Source organism: Mirounga angustirostris, unplaced genomic scaffold (genome assembly GCF_029215605.1).
Source record: "Mirounga angustirostris isolate CCGP_5_RB_7025 unplaced genomic scaffold, mMirAng1.0.hap1 SCAF_2, whole genome shotgun sequence".
NCBI classification, from domain to species: Eukaryota; Metazoa; Chordata; class Mammalia; order Carnivora; family Phocidae; genus Mirounga; species Mirounga angustirostris.
This window is the reverse complement of record NW_026991710.1, coordinates 167669187-167694807: the sequence shown is the minus strand read 5'-3', so window position 1 is coordinate 167694807 and position 25621 is coordinate 167669187. Positions and strand designations below refer to the sequence as shown.

General features: G+C 37.6%; 1 protein-coding gene across 5 annotated transcripts in view; it reads right to left on the bottom strand.

Moving 5' to 3' along the window:
* NSD3 (nuclear receptor binding SET domain protein 3) overlaps positions 1-25621 on the bottom strand; it is a 121004-nt gene that overhangs the window by 71265 nt on the left and 24118 nt on the right. For all 5 annotated transcript variants that reach the window (XR_010409683.1, XM_064585533.1, XM_045879853.3 and 2 more), the window contains exon 2: positions 3262-3980. Coding sequence is in view for 4 of the 5 variants with exons in the window: in XM_064585533.1 (XP_064441603.1) it covers positions 3262-3936 (675 nt within the window). In the remaining variant the exon portion in view is untranslated. The remainder of the gene's footprint in view (positions 1-3261; positions 3981-25621) is intronic.

Genomic DNA, 25621 nt, shown 5'->3' with positions numbered 1-25621 from the left:
AGCCCTCTACAATGCTAAACACCAAGCAAGGGCTTGGACCCTTAGTAACAACCAGGAGGCACAAGGGTATGAAAAATTGAACACTTAAAAGAAACTGTCCTAAGGGAAACAAAATAAATATTGTTCAAGTTAATGAAACCTAATTAAAAAACAAAACAAAACCATAAGGTTACCAAACCAATTACTTTGTGAACATCACTGGTCCTCTGTACAGTACTGAAGTATGACACTAACAACAAGCAAGAGCCTTGGGAGCTCTAGCTTTAAAGTTCTATTACCAGAATGGAGTACAACTTTTACGGCATCCATTTCTTATATTTATAATTATTCCCCATGTGTGATAAATTTTAATTAATCAAAATTCAACTAACAAGAACTCTTTTCTCTCTTTGGAAAAAGAGGGAGGAGGGAAGGGAGAGAGTAACAAAGAGAAAAAGGGAAGGAAGAAAGGGGACAAGGTGAAAAAAGGATGGGGGAGGGAGAGAAACAAAGGGGAGAGAGAAACAAAACAAAAAACCCTGGATTTTTGCCAAAAACTCAACTTTCAGGCAACGGTCTTGATAGGAGTTAGTGCAATCAATATCACTTTCTACATCTCTATCTTCAGTCAAACTGATATTCTTTTGCCTCAAGATATTGTAAAATCCTAAATAATGAAATCTTAAATTATGCCCCACATGATTTACTAAAAAAGAACAGAATTCATTTTTTTTTTTAAAGATTTCATTTATTTATTTGAGAGAGAGAATGAGATAGAGAGCATGAGAGGGGGGAGGTCAGAGAGAGAAGCAGACTCCCTGCTGATCAGGGAGCCCGACGTGGGACTCGATCCCGGGACTCCAGGATCATGACCTGAGCCGAAGGCAGTCGCTTAACCAACTGAGCCACCCAGGCGCCCAAAAAAGAACATAATTAAAACTTTTAAATCTTATCTAATCCCTGGATATAGCAATTAACTGAAGGTTTAAGTGATACAAAGAGCTAGGCATAGCAGATATCCAACAAAGAATTGGCTTTAAAATCTCATAAAGTGACTACTAGAAATATCATTGCACTGCTACTAAAAGCACACAATATCTAGTAAACTATCACAGGTTTCCCATGATTTCCCTTTTGTTTCAGTTTCTTTTTAGACATGGAAAGATTTATTAGAATTGCTGCTTTTGGGAAGTGATTTTCCTGAAATTGGATGAGGATCCATGAAAGAATGACTCCATTATTTGTTCTTAGTTTTCTTCCCCTTTTTTTCATTCACAAAGTTACTGGAGTACAATTAGTTTAAAAAGTGTATCCTAGGGGCGCCTGGGTGGCTCAGTCGTTAAGCGTCTGCCTTCGGCTCAGGTCATGATCCCAGGGTCCTGGGATCGAGCCCCACATAGGGCTGCCTGCTCAGCGGGAAGCCTGCTTCTCCTCTCCCACTCCCCCTGCTTGTGTTCCCTCTCTCGCTGTGTCTCTGTCAAATAAATAAAATCTTTAAAAAAAAAAAAAAAGTGTATCCTACACTAAATGATAAAAATATAGTCAAGGTAAAAAAAATATATATCATTGCACTGTTTTCCTAGATTCCAATAAAACAAATAGGAGATACAAAAAGTAAGCAGACTGTCTTATCCTGCTTCTGATTCCAGACCTATTTCTATTTTGAAATATATTTTTAATGTACTTTATCCATGGAGGTAAAAAGTCTAGTCCGGCAAGTAAAACTGGATATTCTCCTATTGGCTAGATTTTCTAGAGCAAAAGCAAGAAGGACCAACAAAACAGTTCTTAGGAACTAAGCTTTAGCTTTCGTTTTAACCAAATTCAGGTTTTTGTGATTCCCAAGGGTCACAGTGCATCACATACCTTTTCACTGCAGGTCTAGGTAAAAAGTGCTACAGTGAATGCATCTAGAGTACAAAAGGTTAACTTCTCTCCTTCCATATAGTCATTTACTTAAGAAACAGTCTGTATAAGATACTATGTAAACTAAGTTCAGGGAGCGGAGCATTTAATAAATGATTTAAGAAATTAAAAGGCATTTTAAAAACCACTTAGTTACAAAGCCTTCATTTTACAAATGCAGAACTAAGACACCAGAATAGCTAAAATGTCTCTAAATAATACCTTTATTTCTTTACCCAGTTTTATTTTCTTCATAGCACTTAACACTATATGAACTTATATACGTATGTTCATGTGTAGGTACGTATGTATTTTCTCATTCCTCTTATTAAAATATAAGCAACCTGAAAGTAGGCATCTTTAATTTTCATTCATTGCCCTACTTTAATTCTTAGAAAAGTGCCTAGCACAGAGTAGGTACTTAATCAATAACTGTTAAATGAATAAATAAAACTATAGAAAAATGAGAAAAACATATTGAAATATTACACTGAGACTCATGAGAGTCTAGAATTGGTGTAGCCTTTTACTCCAGAAAATGATCACATTTGAGTTGTATGAAGTACTGGAACCCAGTTACCAAGGAAAAGGTGAGTTGGTATGAAGTAAATAATTCTTTAAACAGAAGATAACAAATTAACTTATTCAGGCATACAGGATATAAAAGCAGACTAGTGTTGCCAAAATAGATACTTATTTTCTTCCCAAATCAAAGTCTAGGAAATGTATGTCTTCAATTCATACCATGTATTAGAATACTAACTAAAAACTTCATTCAAGCTAGAACTGATTTATTACATACCTATTAATAAGAAAATTCATATTAAAACCTCAGATATACTAAAAAAAATTCAGCAGCATGCATCTTACCTATGAAGGATGACTCATAAAAATTCCACCTGAAGTTTTTATATGAATACTAATTGATTTTAACAAAGAGTTCTTCTATTACTTCAGTTTATTTTGTAGCAAACACACTAGTAATGAGTATTAAGTCATTAACACTGGGAAAAGTTGGTCTAAATAAAGATAAGCAATATAATTAACCATCTCCTTGCCTTTCCTCTTCATCTTTAGAAACCAGTTTATTATAAGCAAATAAAAATAAGTGAAGCTATTAGACAAAGAAACATAAGCAGCAAGGTTCTTAGTGTCCTATGTTTTAAAAATATTTCTTCACTCTAATCATGTCCATTCATTTAGTCAAAAAATTTTACTCAGCACCCATTATAACATCCCAAACTCCTTGCTAGGGATTAGAAGAAAGAAGTTACCAGAAATATTTAAATTTGAAGGGATAAAAACTGAAAAATATCTCTTGGACTTCCAGTAAATCTGAAATATTACAAAATTTTTCAAAAAGATGTTTCAACTTACATTTTGTTCCTCTGGTTCTAATTTGGGGATTTTGTGTGACTTGCGCTCTTCAGATCTAGATGAGTCATGCTTGTTGCTTTTTTTCCTCTTTTCTTTTCTGCTTTCATGCTTTGATTTTGTGTGCTCACTTGCCTGTACTTCATTTAAAAGGTCTCCACAAAGGGAAGACTCAAACAATTCCCTGCCATTCTGGATAGTTTTGGTTATTTTTAGTTTAATTTCAGGTGAGCCAGTCTTCTTTGGAATCACAGTTTGTGGTACCGAAGGAGGAGGTGGTGGCTGTGGAGGAGAAGGTTTTTCCAGAATTTCATGTGGTCTTGTGTTTGGAATTTCTGAATGGTAATAGTCAGTGGGGCTAAAGTTTCTAACTGCACCAAAGCCATTGGCTGATCCATTGGGATACTGATTATATGACTGGTATTTGGTTTGAGTTTCATACATGCTGATTGATGGTGGATAGCCATTTGTGAGTGGAGGAAGATCTTCTGTTGTAGGTGGGTACTGAAATCCTTGCTGCAAGGTAGCTTCATATGGTGTCTGGCCACCATCTTCAACAATGTCACTGTTGTTATCAAAGGCATCCTCCTGACGGATGTTGGCGGAGTCAATGAGTTGAGGTGGTTGCTGAATTGTGTTTCCCATGATCCCTTGCATGAAAGAGAAAGAGAAATCCATTGTTCTGCTCCAGCATCCTTAACTTTCCCTTTCTCTCATCGGGCCTAAAGTTTTAAAAGAGGAGATTAAAAAGTGTTAATATCCTCACAGGCTAGAGGCTTATCAATTGAAAAAGAATTTACTAAAATATCCTGTACCCAATTTTCATATCCAGATACACACAAACACTAAATATTTTTAAAACAGGCAGCCAATATAAATCTGATACAAGTCAAATGCTTTTTACCTTAAATACTTATCTATTTGAAACTCTCAATTACTTTCACAGTTTTAGTAACAAAATTTTATCCTCTTAGCAAACATTCAGAATAGTTTTGCATTCCTTTCTGTTTCCCAAGTTAGAAATGGTAAGTCTCAGGTTAAAACTGGTATTTGCAAAGTAAGCAATGTTCTGACACATATAAATTAGGTTCCATACAAGCTTCTTTTAAATCACTCATGTTTTGTCCAGTGGGGCTCTTTGTTGTTACAAAAAATAACAAAATCTTATTGCAAATATTTTAAATACAAAAGTAAAAAGGCCTAGGGCGCCTGGGTGGCTCAGTTGGTTAAGCAACTGCCTTCGGCTCAGGTCATGATCCTGGAGTCCCTGGATCGAGTCCCACATCGGGCTCCCTGCTCGGTGGGGAGTCTGCTTCTCCCTCTGACCCTCCCCCCTCTCATGTGCTTGCTCTCTCTCATTCTCTCTCTCTCAAATAAATAAATAAATAAATCTTTAAAAAAAAAAAAAAGTAAAAAGGCCTATTACTCCTCCCTCTCCATCATTCCCATTCTTTTGTCATGGATAACCGCTGTAAATACTTTGGTGAGTATTCTTCCAAATCTTTACATAGTTACATACAAAATTTTGAAAATAGGGTTGATTCTGTGACTTGCTTATTCAACTTAACAATATATCCTAGATATCTTTCTACATCAGCATGTATAATTTTCATATATACTTTTTTAAATAGTTACACAGTAAACACCTATGGTATCTATACCACAATGTACTTAACCATTTGTGTACTGAGAATCATTTAGCTGCTCACAATTGTTTGAAATTATAAACAGGTCTACAGGAAACTTTCTTGAAACTAGCTCTTTGGGCATGTATGTATTCCTATTGGACAGATTTGAAATTTTAATAGATATAGCACAGCCTGTAGAACTGTTTTGCGGTGTCAATTTACCATCATACCAGTAGTGAGGGTGCCTGATTCTCTATAGTCTTGATAGTATTAGTTGTTTTTAACCAGCAGCATAAATATAATGATCTGGGGTAGTTTTACGAAATGTACATGTCAATCAATGTCTATCTACTGAGGAATCTGATTCGATAAATCTGTGGTAAGGCCTAGAGTCTCAATATTTTAAGATCACACTCCAGCCGATTCTGATGCACCCTCTTAGTTGGCTCATTGCATTACAATCTTTGCATTGTAGTTATTGCATTATACTCTTACGATTACTGTACCCCCTCTAGAAGGTGCCTAAAGATGTTCACATTATGTAACAATGTTGTAATATAGATAACCATCTATTATGAAATGCTCTAAGACCACTCTGTGTTGTCATAAAGTTTGACAAGCCCACATCTTGAGACAGGATTAATGGACAGTTCAGATATTATCTTGATTATCTCATAAACATTTCTTCTAGAAAGCTCTAAGGCAGAGAGGATTTCTCTACTGCATTGAATCTGATGAACTGATTTTAGCTGCCTGGAATACTGTGAAGAAGGACTATGAGGCTACAGTCCAGTTTGATTCTATGACCAATTAATAACGCCTACGATCTTGATTCTAGTAGGAATTACCATAATGATAAAGCACGTAACCCAAAACAGCAAACAGAAGAGGGAAATGATTGCTGATAATATACTTTTCAAGGCATATCTGATTAAACAGCTGCTGTTTACACTGTTAGCAAATGGAAAGAATTTTAGAAGTTCTAAAATTGCAAACAAATGAATACAAGAGCATACAGGAAATCAAACTGCCCATATCGCTCTATAGTGAGATGGGGTGCAGGGAAGTGTTAGACAGCACTCTCATTTTTTAGCATCTACTCTGGGCCAAGCACTTTATACATTATCTCATTTAATCCTCATAACAACTTTGCAGGATAGGCATGGTGACTCCTGGTTCATAGGGGAAAGAAACTGAGCTTCAGAGAGGTTAGATGCCTTGCTTTAAACCATAAAGCAAAGGGGGCAGAATAACTATTTGTATCTAAGTGTGTCTGACTCTACACCCCAAGATTTTTACCATGCTACGACTTCCACTTCACTCAGCCATAACTTCTGAGAGGATGTGATTCTTTTGTTCATGCTCTTTATTCCCGATCACTGCCAAAATGACAACTAACTATTCTATAGTAACGGCCACTAACAAATAGCGCTTAGTATGTACCAAGAACCATTCTAAGTGCTTTATATACAGTACATTCAATCCTCCCAACAACCTTCAGGTAGATGTTAACCTTAGTTCTCCTTACAGACTGGGAAATAGAGGCACACTGAGGTTAAATGACTTGCTCAGGTGCACAAGGCTAGTCATTAATTGACAGAGCTGGGATTTGATCGAGGCAGTTTGGTTTCAGAGTCAGTGATGCGAATAACCAGCGTAACATACTGGTAATGCTGATAAATGTTAGGAATCACTTCTTTATGCATAGCTGAAGAATTGAAACATTACCCTAATTTGACCCTTGGCAAAAATGTATAGCTTACAAAGAATGGTATGTTCTAAAATTCTGTAAACACACGGGGCCAATAAACAGGTGGAATTCAAAAGTTCTTCAAACTTCCAACTTGAAGACAAGTTAAATACTGACATTTGACAAGATGCAACCTGTGTTTTTGGTTCTCATAACTGTCATATACAAGATCAGCTTCCAGATTAGTCTCCCAAATTATAGTCTACAGAGGTTTTCAGGCATATGTATTCAGAGACTAAGGTTTTTGATGTTTCTGATTTAGTTCCAAACATGAACTTTTTTTTTTTAAAGATTTTATTTATTTATTTGAGAGAGAGAGAATGAGAGACAGAGTGCACGAGAGGGAAGAGGGCAGAGGGAGAAGCAGACCCCCTGCTGAGCAGGGAGCCCGATGCGGGACTCGATCCCGGGACTCCAGGATCATGACCTGAGTCGAAGGCAGTCGCTTAATCAACTGAGCCACCCAGGCGCCCCAAACATGAACTTTTAAGAAGTTTGGTATTTCCCCCCTTTTCTCCTCTAGTCCTAGAACTAAATATTTCGTTTTAGTTTGAACTAAGGAAATAACATTACATCTTACAATTATATAGGAGTTTACAATTACACGCAAGTATTTTCACATGCGTTCTTATTTGATCCTCAAAACAATCCTGTAAGGCTGACAGGACAAGGTGTTAGCTTCATTTTTCAGATGACTACATTTAATATTTGAGATGCTAAGTTTTCCAAGACCAAAAAGCTCATTAGTGATTAACATGAAAAAGAATCAACGTCTTACCTTCTGATCTTGCTCTCTTTACCACAATATCTAACTGCCACAGAATATCCAGCTACCCAAAGACAATCATACTATAAGAGTCATATGTTCAAAACTGAATGAACTGTCTTTGCCCTAGCTCAGTTTTCCTTTCAGACTACCCCAGATTTGTCATTGCTTCCACTATTTTTCTAGCTTCCCAAGCTAGAAGCCTCAGTCATGTGGGTGGCTGATTCTCCCCTCTCTATGAAGCCACAAAATGAGGCACTGAACAAATCTTGGAGTTTCTTCCACTGAATTCTCTGATTTGTTCTTTGATCCATGTCAGGCCAAGCCCTCAGCACCTTAATCCTGAACTACGACAACTGATTTTCTAGATATTTCTCATCTTTAACTTCTTCCTGCATAGCAGTTAGAAGATGTGTCCTTAAACTGAACTTTGATAAGTCTACTCCCATTCTAAGAAACTCTAAAGCTCCATATTATACCAAGTCCCTTCCATGCCTTTCAAGGTCTTCCATAATCTGACTTTCCTACTCAACTCAAATTGTATATGCATGAATAAACTTTTCTGAGCATCCACGGGCCCAAATAACTATAAAATGTGGCCTTGCTCACATATTACCCTTTGTTTAATCCAATGAAGCAAAGTTTTATTCCCATTTTACAGATGTGAAGAAATGGCCCTCGAAAAGATCAAGTGATTTGCCCTTAATCACATAGCCAACAGAAGTTGAAAAAAATGGTGAAACTCAGATCTTCTAACTCAATACAGTACTCTACTCGGCAGCTGCCACCTCTTCTGCAAATTATCCATACTCTGCACTTCTTTCCAATATGCTCCATAGCCACAATCCAAACGCATGTCTGACAGCTTCCCTTGTATCTCACAAGCATCTTAAAATACCTAATAATGAACTTAGTTTTTATTCTACTTCCATGTGTCCTTCCTCCAGTCCTTCCTATGAGGAAAAAAAAAGAAACCTCCATCTATCAGTTGCCAAAGCCAGATATCTGAGACTCTGATACATCCCTTACCCTCACTCCTACTCTTCCCCAATGTATCAGTAAACTCTTGGAGTTTTATCTCCAAAGTATACATCTCATATTTGTCTATTTCATTCCATATCTTTTCTTCTTCATGCTAGTCCAGTCTCCTCACTTAATCTATTCCATAGCTACCTTCTCAGTCTTCATGCTTCTTCTCCTGCCTATGATCTATTTTCCCATATAACAGCCAGTCCCCTTTTAAAAACTAACCCAATCATTTGACTACCCCTCAAAATACAGCAAGAAAAAGGAATTATTGGGCATGTACTGCATGGAGCATTGGGTGTTATACGAAAACAATGGATCATGGATCACCACATCAAAAACTAATGATGTATTGTATGGTGACTAACATAATAAAATTTAAAAAAAAAAAGTATCTTAGGATTTCTCTTCCATAGGAGATCCACAGGACAAGAGGGGGCTCCTGGATCTTTTGAGACTGAGAAACATGGTGAGACCATGTTTTATCTGCATATTACTTCCTTCTAGATTTGGGATTCCTGATGCAGAAGTTCCAAGCAGTTCAATCCCTCCTTAGCTGATTTTTGGGTACCCCCTCATGCCTATTCTCATTTAAACTTAATTTTCATTTAAATATAAATTTGAAAAATGAAGCTGAACACACTTTTGGCTCTAGTTTCTATTCAGAAAGTCTGAATCCTTCTGGAGGTCAGTACAGATAGATGCCCTAGAGCAGCAATTTTTGAGATTTTTCCACCATCCTTTTCTGGGACTCAGCTGGGAGGAGAAGAAAAGGGAAGGGGCAGCTGGATCATTTGGCTGAAAGGTTCTTGAGCTTGAGGAGGGTTCAGATTTTAGTCCATTTTCACTGGAAAACTGTATTCACCTATAGACCCTGTGGGTGAGCAGGGGCCCCTGGGCACTGCACCCTCGGCCACCACCCAACCCATATTCTGCCTTGGGCCCTGCTGCTGCTGAAACAGAAATGTTTCAGGCTTGTAGATCCTCTGTGCCATTTCTTCAGTAATGGTGACCACAATTATAGAGATCATTCCAAGTCACTCATTTACTCATAGCAGTGATAGTCTTTTGTGAATTCTTGTTCAAATTCCTTCTGCTTATGGTGTGACTCTCGTTTTCCAGAGAAAGCAGTGAGGCTTTGGGGTTTTTTTTAATGATTATTTAAGCTATTCATATGTGGTGGCAGTGGGACATCCGTTTAAAAGTGCACATTATTTTAATGTAATTGTTTTGTGGATGGATCACCTTTGGAAAATATTTCATTCTCTATACCTGCAACCTGTTTCATGATAAGTTGATACATTGTCCTTTGTAATTTCCGTATTTTGTGTTTGTACTTTTTCATTCATTTTAAACACAGTTCATGTAAAATAGAAATATTTTATACTCCAATGCAGTGTTTACCTTCTTTTGGTCAGCTCTGAAATATCCATAATCTATACATCTATATCTAATCTGTTTTAAATTTTATTTGCAGGTTCATTTGCCATTACTGATCAATTGCATGCTGAATTTAGTTCTTGTTCAGAAAACACTTCAGTAAAAAGTAGTATAAACGTAGGGGAAGGTTGTTTCCCACAGTTTTGTTATATTGTAACAAATAGACTATATACTCTAATATATATAGCTATATTATGATACAGGGGAAAAAAAAAGAAAAAGGAATTATTGCTATACTCAACAACACAGATGACTCTCACAATGTCATTTTATTTTTTATTTTTTTTATTTTTTTAAAGATTTTATTTATTTATTTGTCAGGGAGAGAGACAGAACACAAGCAGGGGGAGAGGCAGGCAGAGGGAGAAGCAGGCTCCCCGCTGAGCAAGGAGCCCGATGTGGGACTCAATCCCAGAACCCTGGGATCATGACCTGAGCCGAAGGCAGCCGCTTAACCAACTGAGCCACCCAGGCGTCCCTCACAATGTCATTTTAAGTGAGAGGCCAGACAGAGTGATTCCATTTATATAGTATACAATGTGATTTACATAAGGTTCAAAAACAGGGTAAAGTTAAAACTAACTCTATGGAGGGGCGCCTGGGTGGCTCAGTCAGTTAAGCATCTGACTTTGGCTCAGGTCATGATCTTGGGGTCCTGGGATCAAGCTGCATGTCAGGCTCTCTGCTAAGCGCGGAGTTTGCTTAGAGATTCGCTCTCTCCCTCTGCCCCTCCCCCTGCTCGTGTGAGTGCTCTCTCTCTCTCTCAAATAAATAAATAGACTAACTATGGAGACATCTGTCAAAATAGTACTTGCTTACCTGGGGGGGGGCGGGGCAGTTGTGGTGGGCTATAAACACTGGATAAGACCAAAAGGGAGGTTTCTGAGCTGCCGGTTCTATCAGCTAGTTATATTTAACATACTGATCTAGATAGTAGTTACACAGTCTTAAGCAAAAACAAAAGAACAAACCTTCAGGGTCTTCCCAATGCACTCAAATAAAATTGAGACTATTTATCATGGCCAGCAAGCCCCTGCATGGTCAGACGCCAGTTTACATTTCCAAAGTCATTTACCAGCACTCTCTGCTGCAAGCACTGCACTCCAGCCGCATGGGTTTCCTTTCAGTTTCTCAAATGTGCCCACTTCGTCTTTGCTATCAGGATGCTCACGTGTTCCTCCAGCTACCTGAACACACATAATCCCTCCGAGAGGCCTGCTGAGGTCCTGTATTTTACTCCTTTATAGCATTTGCCATAATATGTGTTATACAAACATGTGTTTACCTTCTTATTGTCTGTCTCCCTTACTCCCTTACTGCTCTAAAAAGGAGAACATGGGTAGAGACCATGTATGTCTTGTTCAATATCATTCAATCAATAAATGAAAGAAATAGTCCCTATTCCTCTGAGGGCTTATAACTAGTATACCTCCATTTACCTGCCAGATTTCTGGGGATATTACCCTACAGTATAACTTTACTCACCCACTAATTCCTTGTTTGATAAAAATGTGTTATGCTCATTATAAAAAAATAATAAATAAATAAACACGTATTTAAAATATTCATACCCATAGTTACATGGTCAACTGATCTACCACAAAGGTGCCAAGGTTATTCAAGGGGAGAAGACAGTATTTTCTCAACAAATGGGGCTGGAACAACTGACTGGATATCAGTATGGAAAAACTGAACCTCAACCCTTACTTTACATTATACCCGAAAATAACTACAATTAGTTCGTAAACCTAATACTAAAGTCAAAATGATAAAACTTCTAGAATAAAAACATGGGACAAGATATACCACTGGATTAGGCAAAGATTTTCCTAAACAAATACCATGAACTGTGAAAGAAAAAGACTGACAAAATGGACTTCAAAATTTAAAACTTCTGCTTTTCAAAGGACAGAGTTAAAAAAAGAAAAAGGTGATTTAAAAATGGTAGCCATGAGAACAGGGGAAGATAGGGGAGTAGGAGGATCATGAGCTCTCCTTCTCCCACAGACACACCAGGATGACAACTACATGTCATGCAACTCACTCTGAAAACAAGCTGAAGACTAGCAGAACAAATCGGTCACAGTTAAAGACATAAAGAGAAGGCCACAATGAGAAGGGCAGGAGGGGCAGACATGTGGTCAGGAACCAAACCCCTCGTGCAGTGACCTACAAGAGGGAGGGATATCACAGGCACAGAGGCACTCCTTGAGGAGGGGATCAAGCCCCTGTACCAGGAAGACAAACCCCCATAATGTCTGGCTAGAAAATCCTGAGCTTAACTCTGGGAGATCCAGAGGGCTACGCAAAATCAAGACTTTGCTCTTAGAGGGCCAGCACTATGTCACTTGGTCTGAGACCCAGCACAAAAGCAACAGTTTGAAAATTGCCTAGGTTATAGTGAAAGAGATTTATCAAGATTTAGGACATATGCTGCAGGGGCAGGGATCTGTAATGGCTTTCTATGGGACTGCAACTGCTGGTGAGTCATTTTTCTTGCTCTCCTTCAGCCTTGCTGGTTAGACACTTGTAGAAGCCAGGCCTGACACTCTCCATCTACCCAGCTCACTCCACTTGCCGGCTCTGCAGTTCCCCTGTGGACCTGCCCCATCCAACCCACCCATCCCAGCACGGGCCCCTCCAAAGCAGCTCCTACCCCACCACACACAGCAGACAACCTCCATCAGGAGCAATACCTCTCAAAATGACTACCACCCACCAAGCAGCCTTGGTCCAGGACAAGCGCCCCTTCAAAGTGACTTCTGCCCCAGGAAAGAGGGTTAGCCAGCTTTGCCCACCAGCATCATGCCCACAGCAGTTGTGGTCAGGCCTCTCAGCCAGCTTTGCAGGGGGCCAGCCTAACCCATCACATGCCCTCAGCAGCTACAGTTAAACTTCTCAGTCAGCTGTGCTGGGACTGACGACACTGCAGCCAGAAAGCCTGGGGGACATCCCTGCCCACCACTGCACCTATAACAGATGTGGCTGGTTACTGCTGACAGCTGGGCTAAGGGATAGCCCCACCCACCAGCAGCACACCCACAGCAATCAGGGCCCAGTCACAATAGGACACATGCAGCCCACACAGGGGACAGCTCTGGAGCACTGGGTTCTGGTGACAAGGGGGACTGCACTACACAACATCTTCCAGATAAGGCAACTACTTTTAAGACCAGGAGACACAGCTGACCTACCTTAAACATAGAAACAAACACAGAGTCAGATAAAACAATAAGACAGAGGAATATATTCCAAATGGAAGAATAAAACGAAACCTCCTAGAAAAAAACTAAACAAAATACAGATAAGCAATCTATCTGAAAAAGAGTTCAAAGTAATGGTCATGAAGATGCTAACCAGACTTGAGAGAAAAGTGGATGAACTCTATGACAACTTCAACAAAGAGACAGAAAATATAAAAAAGAACCAATCAGATCTGAAGAATACAATAATTGAAATGAAAAATCCCAGAGAGAATCAACAGCAGATTAGAAGAAGCAGAAGAACGGATCAGAGATCTGGAAGACAGGGTGGTGGACAGCACCCAAACTGAACAGCGAAAAGAAAAAAGAATTTTTTAAAAATGAGGATAGATGGGGCACCTGGCTAGCTCAGTCGGAAGAGTGTGTGACTCTTGATCTTGGGGTTGTAAGTTCAAGCCCTACGTTGGGTGTAGAGATTACTTACATAATTTTTTTTTTTTTTTTTAAATTAGGAAGGTTAAGGGACCAATAGAACAACATCAAGCATACTAACATTCACATTATAGGGATCCCTTAAGAAGAAGAAGAAGAGAAAGGGGCAGAAAATTTATCTGAGAAATAATAGCTGAAAACTTCCCTAACCTGGAGAAGGAAACAGACATCCAGGTCCAGGAAGCAGAGAGAGCCCCAAGCAAGCTGGACCCAAAGAGATCCACACCAAGACACATTATTATTAAAATATCAAAAATCAAAAATAGAAAGAATCTTAAAAGCAGCAAGAGAAGAGCATATAGTTATGTACAAGGAAACACCACAACACTATCAGCTGATTTTTCAGCAAAAACCTTACAGGCCAGAAGAAAGTGGCATGATATATTTAAAGTGCTGAAAGGAAAAAAACCTACATCCAATAATCCAATAATGAAATAAGTCACTCTCCCTAGAAAGGTTATAATTCAGAATTGAAGAAGAGATAAAGAGTTTCAGAGACAAACAAAAGTTAAAGGAGCTCATCACCACTAAAGTGGCCTTACATGAAATGTTCAAGGGGGGTAGGGGTGGGGAAGAGATGTTAAAGGGACTTCTTTAAGCAGAAAATAAAGGCATAACGAGAAGAAAATTATGAAAGGAAAAAACTTCACTGGTAAAAGCAATACATAAGAAGACATAGTAAATCAATCATTTATAAAGCTAGTATGCAGATTAAAAGACAAAAGGAGTAAACTCAACTACATCTACAAAAATTAGTTAAGGGATACACAAAATAAAAAGATGTAAAATATGATGTCATATACATTCAACATGGGAGAGAGGGAGTAAAAATGGAGTGCTCTTAGAATATGTTTGAACTTAAGCAACCATACACATAGAATGTTAATTATGAAACTCATGGTAACCACATACCAAAAACCTATAATAGATACATAAAAAATAAAAAGAATTCCAAGCATAACACTAAAGAAGGTCATCAAATCACATGGGAAAAAAGCAAGAGGAGAAAGGAACAGAGAACTACAAAAACAAGTGGAAAACAATTAACTAAATGGAAGTACATACCTATCAATAATTACTTTAAATGTAAGTGGACTAAATGCTCCAACAGACATAGGGTGACTGAATGGGTAAAAAACAAGACCTATCTATATGCTGTCTACAAGAGGCTCACTTAAGACCCAGACACATACAGACTGAAAGTGAAGAAGTGGAAAAAGATATTCCATGCAAATGGAAAAAAAGAAAAAGCTGGAGTAGTAATACTTCTATCAGACAAAAACAGACCTTAAAACAAACACTGTAATAAGAGACAAAGAATGGCATTACATAATGATAAAGGTGTCAATCCAACAAGAGGATATAACAATTGTAAAAATTAAATGTACCAAACATAAAAGCACCTAAATATATAAAGCAAATATTAACAGACATAAAAGGAGAAATTTGACAGTAACACAATAATAGCAGGGGACTTTAACACCCCCACTTACATCAATGGCTAGTTCATCCAGACAGAAAATCAATAAGGAAACAGTGGCTTTGAGTGACACAATAAACCAGATGGACTTAACAGATATATACAGAAATATTCCACCCAAAAAAGCCAGAATACACATCTTTTCAAGCATACACAGAACATTCTCCAGGACAGATGACATGTTAGGTCACAAAGCAGTTTCAATAAATTTAAGATGAATGGAATTATATCAAACATCTTTTCTGACCACAACAGTATAGAACTAGAAATCAATTACAAGAAAACAACTAGAAAAACCACAAACACACAGAGGCTAAACAACATGCTACTAAACAACCAATGGGTCAAGAAAGAAATCAAAGAGGAAATAAAAAATACCTGGAGACAAATTAAAATGGAAATACAATGGTTCAAAAAGAGGGAAATTTAGAACAAGACAGGCTTACTAGAAGAAACAAAAACCTCAAATAAATAATCTAACCTTACACTTAATGGAACTAGAAAAAAAAAAAAAAAGCCAAAGTCAGTAGAAAAAAAGAAACAATAAAGATCGGAACAAAAATAAATGAAATTAAAAAAAAGTAGAAAAGATCAATGAAACTGAAAGCTGCTTCTTTGAAAAGATAATCAAGATTGATAAGCCTTTAGCCAGACTCAGTAAGAAGAGAGAGAACTCAAATAAATAAAATCAGAAATGAGAGGGGGCGCCTGGGTGGCTCAGTCATTAAGTGCCTACCTTCAGCTCAGGTCATGGTCCCAGGGTCCTGGGATTGAGCCCCGCATCGGACTCCCTGCTCAGCGGGAAGCCTGCTTCTCCCTCTCCCACTCCCCCTGCTTGTGTTCCCTCTCTCACTGTGTCTCTCTCTGTCAAATAAATAAATAAAAAATCTTAAAAAAAAATCAGAAATGAGAGAGGGAAGTTATAACCAACACCAAAGAAACATAAAGGATAAGAGACTACTAGAAAAATTATATGGCAACAAGTTGGATAACCTAGAAGAAATGGATAAATTCCTAGGAACACACAATCTTCCAAGACTGAATCAGAAAGAAAAGAAAATCTGAACAGACCAATTATAAGTAATGAAATTGAACTGGTAATCTAAAAACTTCCAACATACAAAAGTCCATGACCAGATGGCTTCACAGGTGAATTCTACCAAACATTTAAAAAAGAGTTAATACCTATCCTTCTCAAACTATTCCAAAAGAAATAGAAGAGGAAGAAATGCTTACAAATTCATTCTATGAGGCCAGCATTATCCTGAGATCAAAACTAGACAAAGACACTACAAAAGAAAAAGAAGAAGAAAATGACAGACCAATATCCCTGATGATCACAGGTGCAAAATCCTCAACAAAAGGTTAGCAAATCAAATTCAACAATACATTAAAAGGATCATTCATGGTATGCCTGGGTGGCTCAGTCAGTTAAGCATTTGCCTTTAGCTCAGGTCATGATCCCAGGGTCGTAGGATCAAGTCCCACATTGGGCTCTTTGCTCAACGAGGAGCCTGCTTCTCCCTCTGCCTGCTGCTCCCCCGGCTTATGCTCTGACAAATAAATAAAATCTTAAAAAAAAAAAAAAGGATCATTCACCACAATAAAGTGGGATTTGTTCTAGCGATGCAAGGATGGTTCAATATCTGCAAATCAATCAACATGATACACCACATTAAGAAATGAAGGATACAAATCATATGAACTTCTCAATAGACGCAGAAAAGAATTTGACGTTCATTCATGATAAAAACTCTCAACAAAATGGGTATCAAGAGCACATACCTCAACATAATAAAGACAATCTTGAGAAAGAACACAATCATCATATCATAATCCTTGGTATCACAATCCAAGATTTCAAACTATACTACAAAGATACAGTAATCAAAACAGTATGGTACCAGCACAGAAACAGACGCACAGATCAATGGAACAGAATAAAGAGCCCAGAAATAAACCCACACATATATGGTCAATTAATCTATGACAAAGGAGGCAAGAATACACAATAGAGAAAAGGCAGTCATTTCAATAAATGATGTTGGGAAAACTGGACCGCTTAACACAAAATAATGAAGCTGGATCACTTTCTTATGCCATACAAAAAAATAAACTCAAAATGAATTAGACTTAAATTTAAGACCTAAAACTGTAAAACTCCTAAAAGACAGCATAGTCAGGGGGCGCCTGGGTGGCTCAGTTGGTTGGGCGACTGCCTTCGGCTCAGGTCATGATCCTGGAGTCCCGGGATCGAGTCCCGCATCAGGCTCCCTGCTCGGCAGGGAGTCTGCTTCTCCCTCTGACCCTCCTCCCTCTCATGCTCTCTGTATCTCATTCTCTCTCTCTCAAATAAATAAATAAAATCTTTAAAAAAAAAAAAAGACAACATAGTCAGTAAACTCTTATACATCAGTCTTAGCAATATTTTTCTGGATCTGTTTCCTAGGCAAGGGAAACAAAAGCAAAAATAAATAATTTGAATTACATTAAACCAAAAAGCTTTTGCACTGCAAAGGAAACCATCAACACAACAAAAAGGCAACCTACTGAGTGGGAGAAGATATTTGCAAATGATATTATCTGATAATGGGTTAATACCAAAATATATAAAGAACTCATACAACTCAATGCCAAAAAACCCCAAATAAATGATTAAAATGGGTGGGAGGACCTGAATTGACAGTTTTCCAAAGAAGACATACAGATGGGTAAGAGACACATGAAAAGAGGTTCAACATCACTCTAATCATCAGGAAAATGCAATGAGATATCACCTCACACAAGTCAGAATGGAAAGATAAGAAATAATAAGTGTAGGGGTGCCTGGGTGGCTCAGTCTGTTAGGCATCTGACTTCAGCTCAGGTCATGACCCCGGGTCCTGCACTTGAGCCCCACATCGGGCTCCCTGCTCCACATGGAGTCTGCTTCTCCCTCTCCCTCTCTCTCTGTCCCTCCCAACTCTCATGCTCTCACATGCTCTCTCTCAAATAAATAAATAAAATCTTAAAAAGAAAGAAAGAAGTATTAGCCATGATGTAGAGCAAAGGAAATACTTGTGCACTGTTGGTGAGAATGTAAATTGGTGCAATCACTATGGAAAACAGTAAGGAGGTTCAAAAAATTAAAAACAGAAATACAATACAATCCAGTAACACCACTCTGGGCCAAAGAAAATAAAAACACTAATTTGAAAAGATATATGCACCACTATGTTTACTGCAGCATTATTTACAATAACCAGAGTATGGAAGTAACCTGTCCATTGATAACATGAATAAAGATGTGACATATATACACAGAATATTAGCCATAAAGAATAATGAAATCTTGCCATTTGGATAGATCTAGAGGGGCGATCTAAGGGTGAAATAAGTCAAAGACAAACACTATATGATTTCACTTACATGTGCTATCTAAAAAACACAAAAAATGAGCAAACAAAAACAAACCAAAAAAAAAACCCAGAAATTGCTCATAAATACACAAACTGCTGGTTCCCAGAGAGAAAGGGTGTGGGAATATAGGCAAAATACGTGAAGAGGATTAAGAGGTACAAAATTCCAGTCATAAAATAAGTAAGTCATGGGGATGAAAAGTACAACATAGGAAATATAGTCAATAATATTGTAATAAATTTGTATGGTGACAAATGGTAACTATACGTGCTGAAGAGCATTTTGTAATGTAAATAATTGTTGAATCACTGTGTTGAACACCTGAAACTAATACTTTATGTCAACTATACTTCAATCAAAAAAAAAATTACAGGAGTGCCTGGGTGGCTCAGTTGGTTAAGCGTCTGCCTTCAGCTCAGGTCATGATCTCAGGGTCCTGTGATCCAGCCCCACACTGGGCTCCCTGCTCAGCAGGGAGTCTGCTTCTCCCTCTCCCATTGCCTCCTTCCCCCTGTTCATGATCTGTCTCTCTCTCTCAAATAAATAAATAAAATCTTAAAAATAGAAAAATAAAAAAAATATTACAGAGACACAAAAACAAAAAGGTACATTATAGGCAGGGAGAAAATATTTGCAAAACACATATCTTACAAACAACATCCTTTATTCTGACATTCTAGAAAATGCGAAGAGACTAAGGGTTCCCAGGCAAAAATGGGAAAAGTGAATGATAGTTTAAATATTTGTTACTCCACATATTACGTATAATTGCAAACAGAAATACATACAATAGATCTGGCAAGCACCATTTTAAACAAGTGATTAAACATGGCATTACCAAAAGCAGGACAACCTGGCATTATGGGCCTCATGATGTGATTAATTAACACATCGTCATCTCCTAAGTATTCTTCCCAATGCTTTAAGCTGAAAAATGAGGAAACAATCAGACAAATACAAAATGTGGAACATTCTATCAGACAACTGGCCTGGGCTCTTCAAAAAAGCTAATGTTATAAACAAACAAAAGACGGAAAGATTCCTCTAGATTTTTTTAAAAGATTTTATTTATTTATTTGAGAGAGAGAGGGAGAGCACAGACGGAGAGTGAGAGGCAGAAGCAGACTCCCCACTGAGCAGACAGCCCAATGTGGGGCTCAGTCCCAGGACCCTGAGATCATGACCTGAGCCAAAGACAGACACTTAGCCAACTGAGTCACCCAGGCGCCCAGTTTCTTCTAGATTTTAAAACATTTAACTACCAATGTAACGCATGAACTTTGATGAAATTACAAATTTAAACATATACACACACACAGGTAAAAAATGTATTTTGGAGAAAACTTAGAATTTTAATGGACTGGCCATTAAAAAATGGAACTATTAATTTTCAAGGGTATAATAACAGTGTTCGGTTTATATAAAAGAATGTCCTTATTCTTAGAAGAGGCATGCTGAACTATTTAAAGTGCCATGGGATCACAACTTTCAAATGTCTTGGGATTAAAAAAGGACATATAAAAGAGGCAAATGTTAACCATTGGCTAATGTAGGTGTTGACTATAATATTCTTTTAACTTCCTTAAATCTTAAAAGTGAAAAGTTGGGAAAAAACAGAATAACTTGGCTAAGGTTTAGAAGAAATTTTAAAAAGAAAAAGCTACAGCTTCTTAAGGTGGTAAAAACCTGCATTAAAACTTGGCACCGGGGCACCTGGCTGGCTCAGCTGGTAGACTATGTGACTCTTGATCTACAGGTTGTGAGTTCAAGCCCTGCATTGGGCGTAGAGATTACTTAAAAACAAAACAAGACAGGGATGCCTGGGTGGCTCAGTCAGTTGGGCGTCTGCCTTCGACTCAGGTCATGATCATGGGGTCCTGGGATCGAATCCCGCATCAGGCTCCTTGCTAGGCAAAGGAGCCTGCTTCTCCCTCTGCCTGCCGCTCCCCCTGCTTGTGCTCTCTCGCTCTCTGACAAATAAATAAATCTTAAAAAAAAAAAAAGACAAAACAAAAAAACCTGACACCAAATTCTGACCAACTAAGCCAAATGTCCCACATTATTATCTTTTCTAGAAAGTTGAAGCGTGAATAGAGCCACGCTTTTTCATATTATACCTCCAAATGATATAATAATGCAATCAAGAAAGCAGTTTTGGTAATTTTTAAAAGAAAGACATTTTAGGACTATAACTAAATTCCTCTACATAGTGATTTTTGTGTGTACTGGAGTCTGACAGCTAGGTTCCAAACAGCAGACACACCAATTAATTGATCTAAATAGTTAAGACCTTAAAGAATTAGATGGCTCTCCAGTGAGCACTGTGGTTGAAAATAAGCTCAGAATTAAACTGCTAGGTTCAAAACCCAAATTTAAGGCTGTTAGCTATGTAACTTTGGCAACTTAATCTCCCTAAATCTCAGTTTCCTTACCCAGAAACTGGATATTTATAACTGTCTACTTTGTATAGAATTGTTCTAAGAATTAATAATCTGTGAGCAGTACTTTGGACAGTGCCTGGAGTATAGTTAGAGCTCAGTACTTGTTGGCTATTATTATCAGTCAGTGTGATGTTGGGTACACAGAACTTGTGAAAAACCTGATCTCCAACCTAAAGGCATTTACAATCTCTTTAGTATACTAGATGAGATTTTATGGGCAAGAATCATAAAATAGTAATAAATAATGTGAACCTGAATCAGAAGGTGACTAAGAATTAAATTGTGTTACCATCACAATTATAACCAACATTTGAGAAGAACAATGTTAACTAGGCAAGGAGGCATTTAGGCCATGAAAGACAGGCAGGACTTGGAAGTTAAGCATTTCGCACCCTCTAATTTTAAAACCCTTTGGTAGAGGCCACCAAAAATTCTCACATCTTTGTCCTTAATAAATCCCTGATAAAGATGGTATGTTTTAATTATTTTGTATTACTAAAATAATAGTAATGGCTAACATTTGAGAGCTTATTATATGTCAAACCATTCTAACTGCTTCACGTTTATTTTTTTTATTCCTCATAACAAACCTCTGAGGAAATACGATGCTTATTTTACAAATGAAACACAAAGACCAGCATGATTAAGTAACTTGCTCATAGTCAGACATCCTATAAATCCAAGCCTCTGTTTCATAGCAATGGCTCTTAACAAGTAAACTAATTTTTCAAAATCCCTAAGTATATAAGGTAGCAACAACAACAGAAATGCTAACATCTTACACTTCACATTTCCCCAATCCCACTCCCCAGAGTTAACAGTTTGGTGGGTGACTAAATAATGGTACTAGTCTTCCGCCCACTCTAATATGTACTTCCAAGTAAATGAAACCACCACAGACAAACAATTTATGATAAATTCTTCCTCTGACCAATTTTTTTTAAGATGATATAAGTCAGTCAATGAATACCTTTTTTTCTTAATTTTGTTGAAGCTGCTCACAGACAGTTTTAAAGGGAAAAGCATTTGAAACTTGTCAACTGAAGTTTTAGAGGTTTTTTTTTTTTTTTTTTAAGATTTTTTATTTATTTATTTGACAGAGAGAGACATAGCGAGAGCAGGAACACAAGCAGGGGCAGTGGGAGAGGGAGAAGCAGGCTTCCCGCGGAGCAGGGAGCCCGATGTGGGACTCGATCCCAGGACCCTGGGATCATGACCTGAGCCGAAGGCAGACGCTTAACGACTGAGCCACGCAGGCGCCCAGCTTTAGAGCTCTTATGTATTTATTTACCAACATATTCAGGAGGGGAATGATAACAGGAAGTTTACAGACTCCTTAAGTCAAATCTTAGACGCTTAGACTCTGAAAAAAAAAGTGTGCCATGTGTTTCAGATGAACAGGCTGAGCTAGGAACATCAATTAAGTATTCATGATGTGTTAAATGTAAAAAGCCAAAGATTTATTTGATCTGTCATGATGCGTTTAATGTACAGTTTGTTACTTTTTACAATAAAGAAAACTAAAAGATGTTAAGAAAATCATGAAAAAATATACAGTATCGTACTGTATTTATCAAGAAAAATCCACATATAAGTGGAGCCATGCAGATGTATTTTTGTTGTTGTTGCTACTTACTTTATACACTTAAGGATTCTGAGAAATTTATTTACTTGTTAAGAGCCATGCAGTTCAAAGCCGTATTATTCAAAGGTCAACTATATTTTATGTCAAAATTCCTCATGGTGATTTCATTATTAAAGCTTTTTGGAATCAAAAGTGGTTCTAAGGGGCGCCTGGGTGGCTCAGTCGGTTAAGCGTCTGTCTTTGGCTCAGGTCATGATCCCTGGGTCCTGGGATGGAGCCCCAGCTCAGCGGGGAGCTTGCTCCTCCCTCTCCCTCTGCTGCTCCCCCTGTTTTTGCTGTCAAATAAATAAATAAAATCTTAAAAAAAAAAAAAAGTGGTTCTAAGATGTCATATAAATTGCCTATATCTGTTTTCAGACCCAACTACCCCTTAAATACATTCCTAGGTCACTTAATTTGTAATTCTTAAGCATATCACTGACCTGATTAAAATCCTTCAATGATTCCTAGAAGTCCAAGCACTATGGCCAACAGAGCACTCAAAGCCCTTGAAGCAAGGTCTCTACCTAGGTCTCCAACCTCCAGTTATTTTTGTATACTAGTAATGTTAAACCACTGGGAATTAGTGTATACACTCTGATTTCATACCACTGTGCCTTTACCAATGTGATTTCCAATACCTAATATGCCCTTTTATACCCTTTTTTGCTTGATTTTTAACCATCTTCTGAGCTCAGAAAGTCATTTTCAAGAAGTAGTCACTTAAGCTCTAGGCTAGTCTGAGTAACTTTCCTCTATGTTCTTAAGATACACTATGCATACCTCTTAGAATTAATCTGGAAACAATCTGTTTATGTGATTTTCTTAAGAGTAGGAAGTAATTTTATTCATCCATATGCTCCCCAAAGTGAAGGCTAAGAGGTGGGGCTTAATGAGTCTTTTAAACTGAAATGTGTAAACTTAAGGGAGTTATTACATATAAATGAAACTCTTTAAACAGTTGTTGAGGATCTTTCCATGCAGAATACAAGAGAATATAAACGCAGTTATAGTCTACTCAGGTAATATCCTTGGCAAAATTTGACTGATAAGTGCTTACCTAGCCACTATGTAGATTATCAGTTCTGGGCTAACCTTCCCTGCGAGGCTTAAAGCCCCAAGGGACTGGCATGAAATAAAATGAATTTCCAGAGTCTATTAACCCAACAAAAGACCAAAAGATATTAAAAACTTCAAATAAACATATCCACTTAAAACCCTAGAGTTATTAAAACTGTATGTCTGAAAATCAGAATGCAGAAGCTCTCAAAAAACAATTTTCACAGTCATAGTTAATTGGATCGGCATGAACATCAACCTTAATTTTCCAAACCTATTCCAGTAATTATCAACCATACTAAAATACAAAGCCTACTTGATATATCAACATTAGAAATTTTATGGCTAAAGAAAAATAGTGGAATATAACGAACGTGATTTCCACAACATTGAGGAAGAGGATCATCTTCCTTTACCCCAGGTAAACAAGGGATCCAGATATTTTTTTATGTGAAGTGCTGCAAGTAACATTTCTCAAGGTTTACAATAAATCCACAGTTTATATGTGTTTCTATAGTAACAGGAATGGAGTGCACAGTCTATCTACAGTAATGAACCAGCTATGCTGGTTCTTGAAAACCTGGCATTTTTACTGCTTGGTGATTTCTGCAGCAAAACATTATTAAGAAAAAAAATTTTTAAAACACATAATGTTAAAAAATTAGAGAGTAATTTTGTCTTAGAGCAAAAACTTGAAATGTAGTACATAAAGGCAAGCTTAAGTATACACTCTTTGAGGTGAAACAAGAGAAAGCTACCAATTATATTCAAATACTGATTTCTAACTGAATAATCACTCATGTTTGATAATCAGACCTTGTATCTGAAATCAATTTAATACATATACACATACCCTCCCCCCCCCAAAAAAACTTTTCAAGTATGACTCATACTTAACGACAGCATAGGAAGATTTCCGGATGACAGCATCAAGGGAGATTTTCATTACTCTTTTTACCCCCAAATTCATACCAAAAAAGAAAATGAAAGAGGGGAGTTAATTTTTAAAAAATATGGTCCATTATTTTCAGTACATAGGTTTGCATGGATGAAACCTGATACTCTTTAAGGTAAAAACTTGAAAAACATGCTTAATCTATAAGAAAAGTGCCCAAATCCATTAATGCCGGGGTTTTAAAAGAGATGCCATTCTTTTTGGTGCTGTGTTCTATTCAGAATTTAATTTAATGATATGATCAGAGTGATCCTTTGACTATAAGTTAAATTCTGCACTGCCCATTTTTTTATAATTTAAAAATTATTTAATTGTTAGTAATGTAATAACAAAGGTGTACTGTTAAAAACAACAGAGGTATGTTCTTTTGCTTTATTATGTCTATTTTAAAACTATAAATTATTCGGGGGCACCTGGGTGGCCCAGTGGGTTAAGCCTCTGCCTTCGGCTCAGGTCATGATCTCAGGGTCCTGGGACTGAGCCCGAGTGAGCCCTGAGAGAAGCATGAGTCTGCTTCTCCTTCTCCTTCTGCCTCTCCCCTAGCTCATGCGCTCTCTCTCTCTCTCTCTCTCAGGATCTCTCAAATAAATTAAAGAAAAACAAAACAAACAAACAAACAAAAAAACTATAAGCCATACGACCTTTTTGGAAGTGCGAGATAAATATTTTTAAGGAGCCCAAACACACACCTTTAAAAATCAGCAAACACAAACTGCTACTATTAGTACGAATACGATGCAAATTACACTAAAAATCAATATTCTTCCTTCACAAGCCTTCCTACATTTCAACTTCAAAAAAAAAAAAAAAAAATCAGGGGCACCTGGGTGGCTCAGTCAGTTAAGTGTCTGCCTTCGGCTCAGGTCATGATCCCAGGACTCTGGGATCAAGCCACATCAGGCTCCCTGCTCAGTGGGGAGCCTGCTTTTCTCTCTCTCCTCCCCGCTTGTGCTCTCTCTTGCTGTCTCTGTCTCTGTCTCTCTCAAATAAATAAAACCTTGAAAAAAAAAGTCAAGGGTGAGGGTGGAAGTTATGGGGGAAAAAAAAAAAATCAACCATTTGGTTCCAAGAACTTGACCACACCTCTATAGCACCAAAAA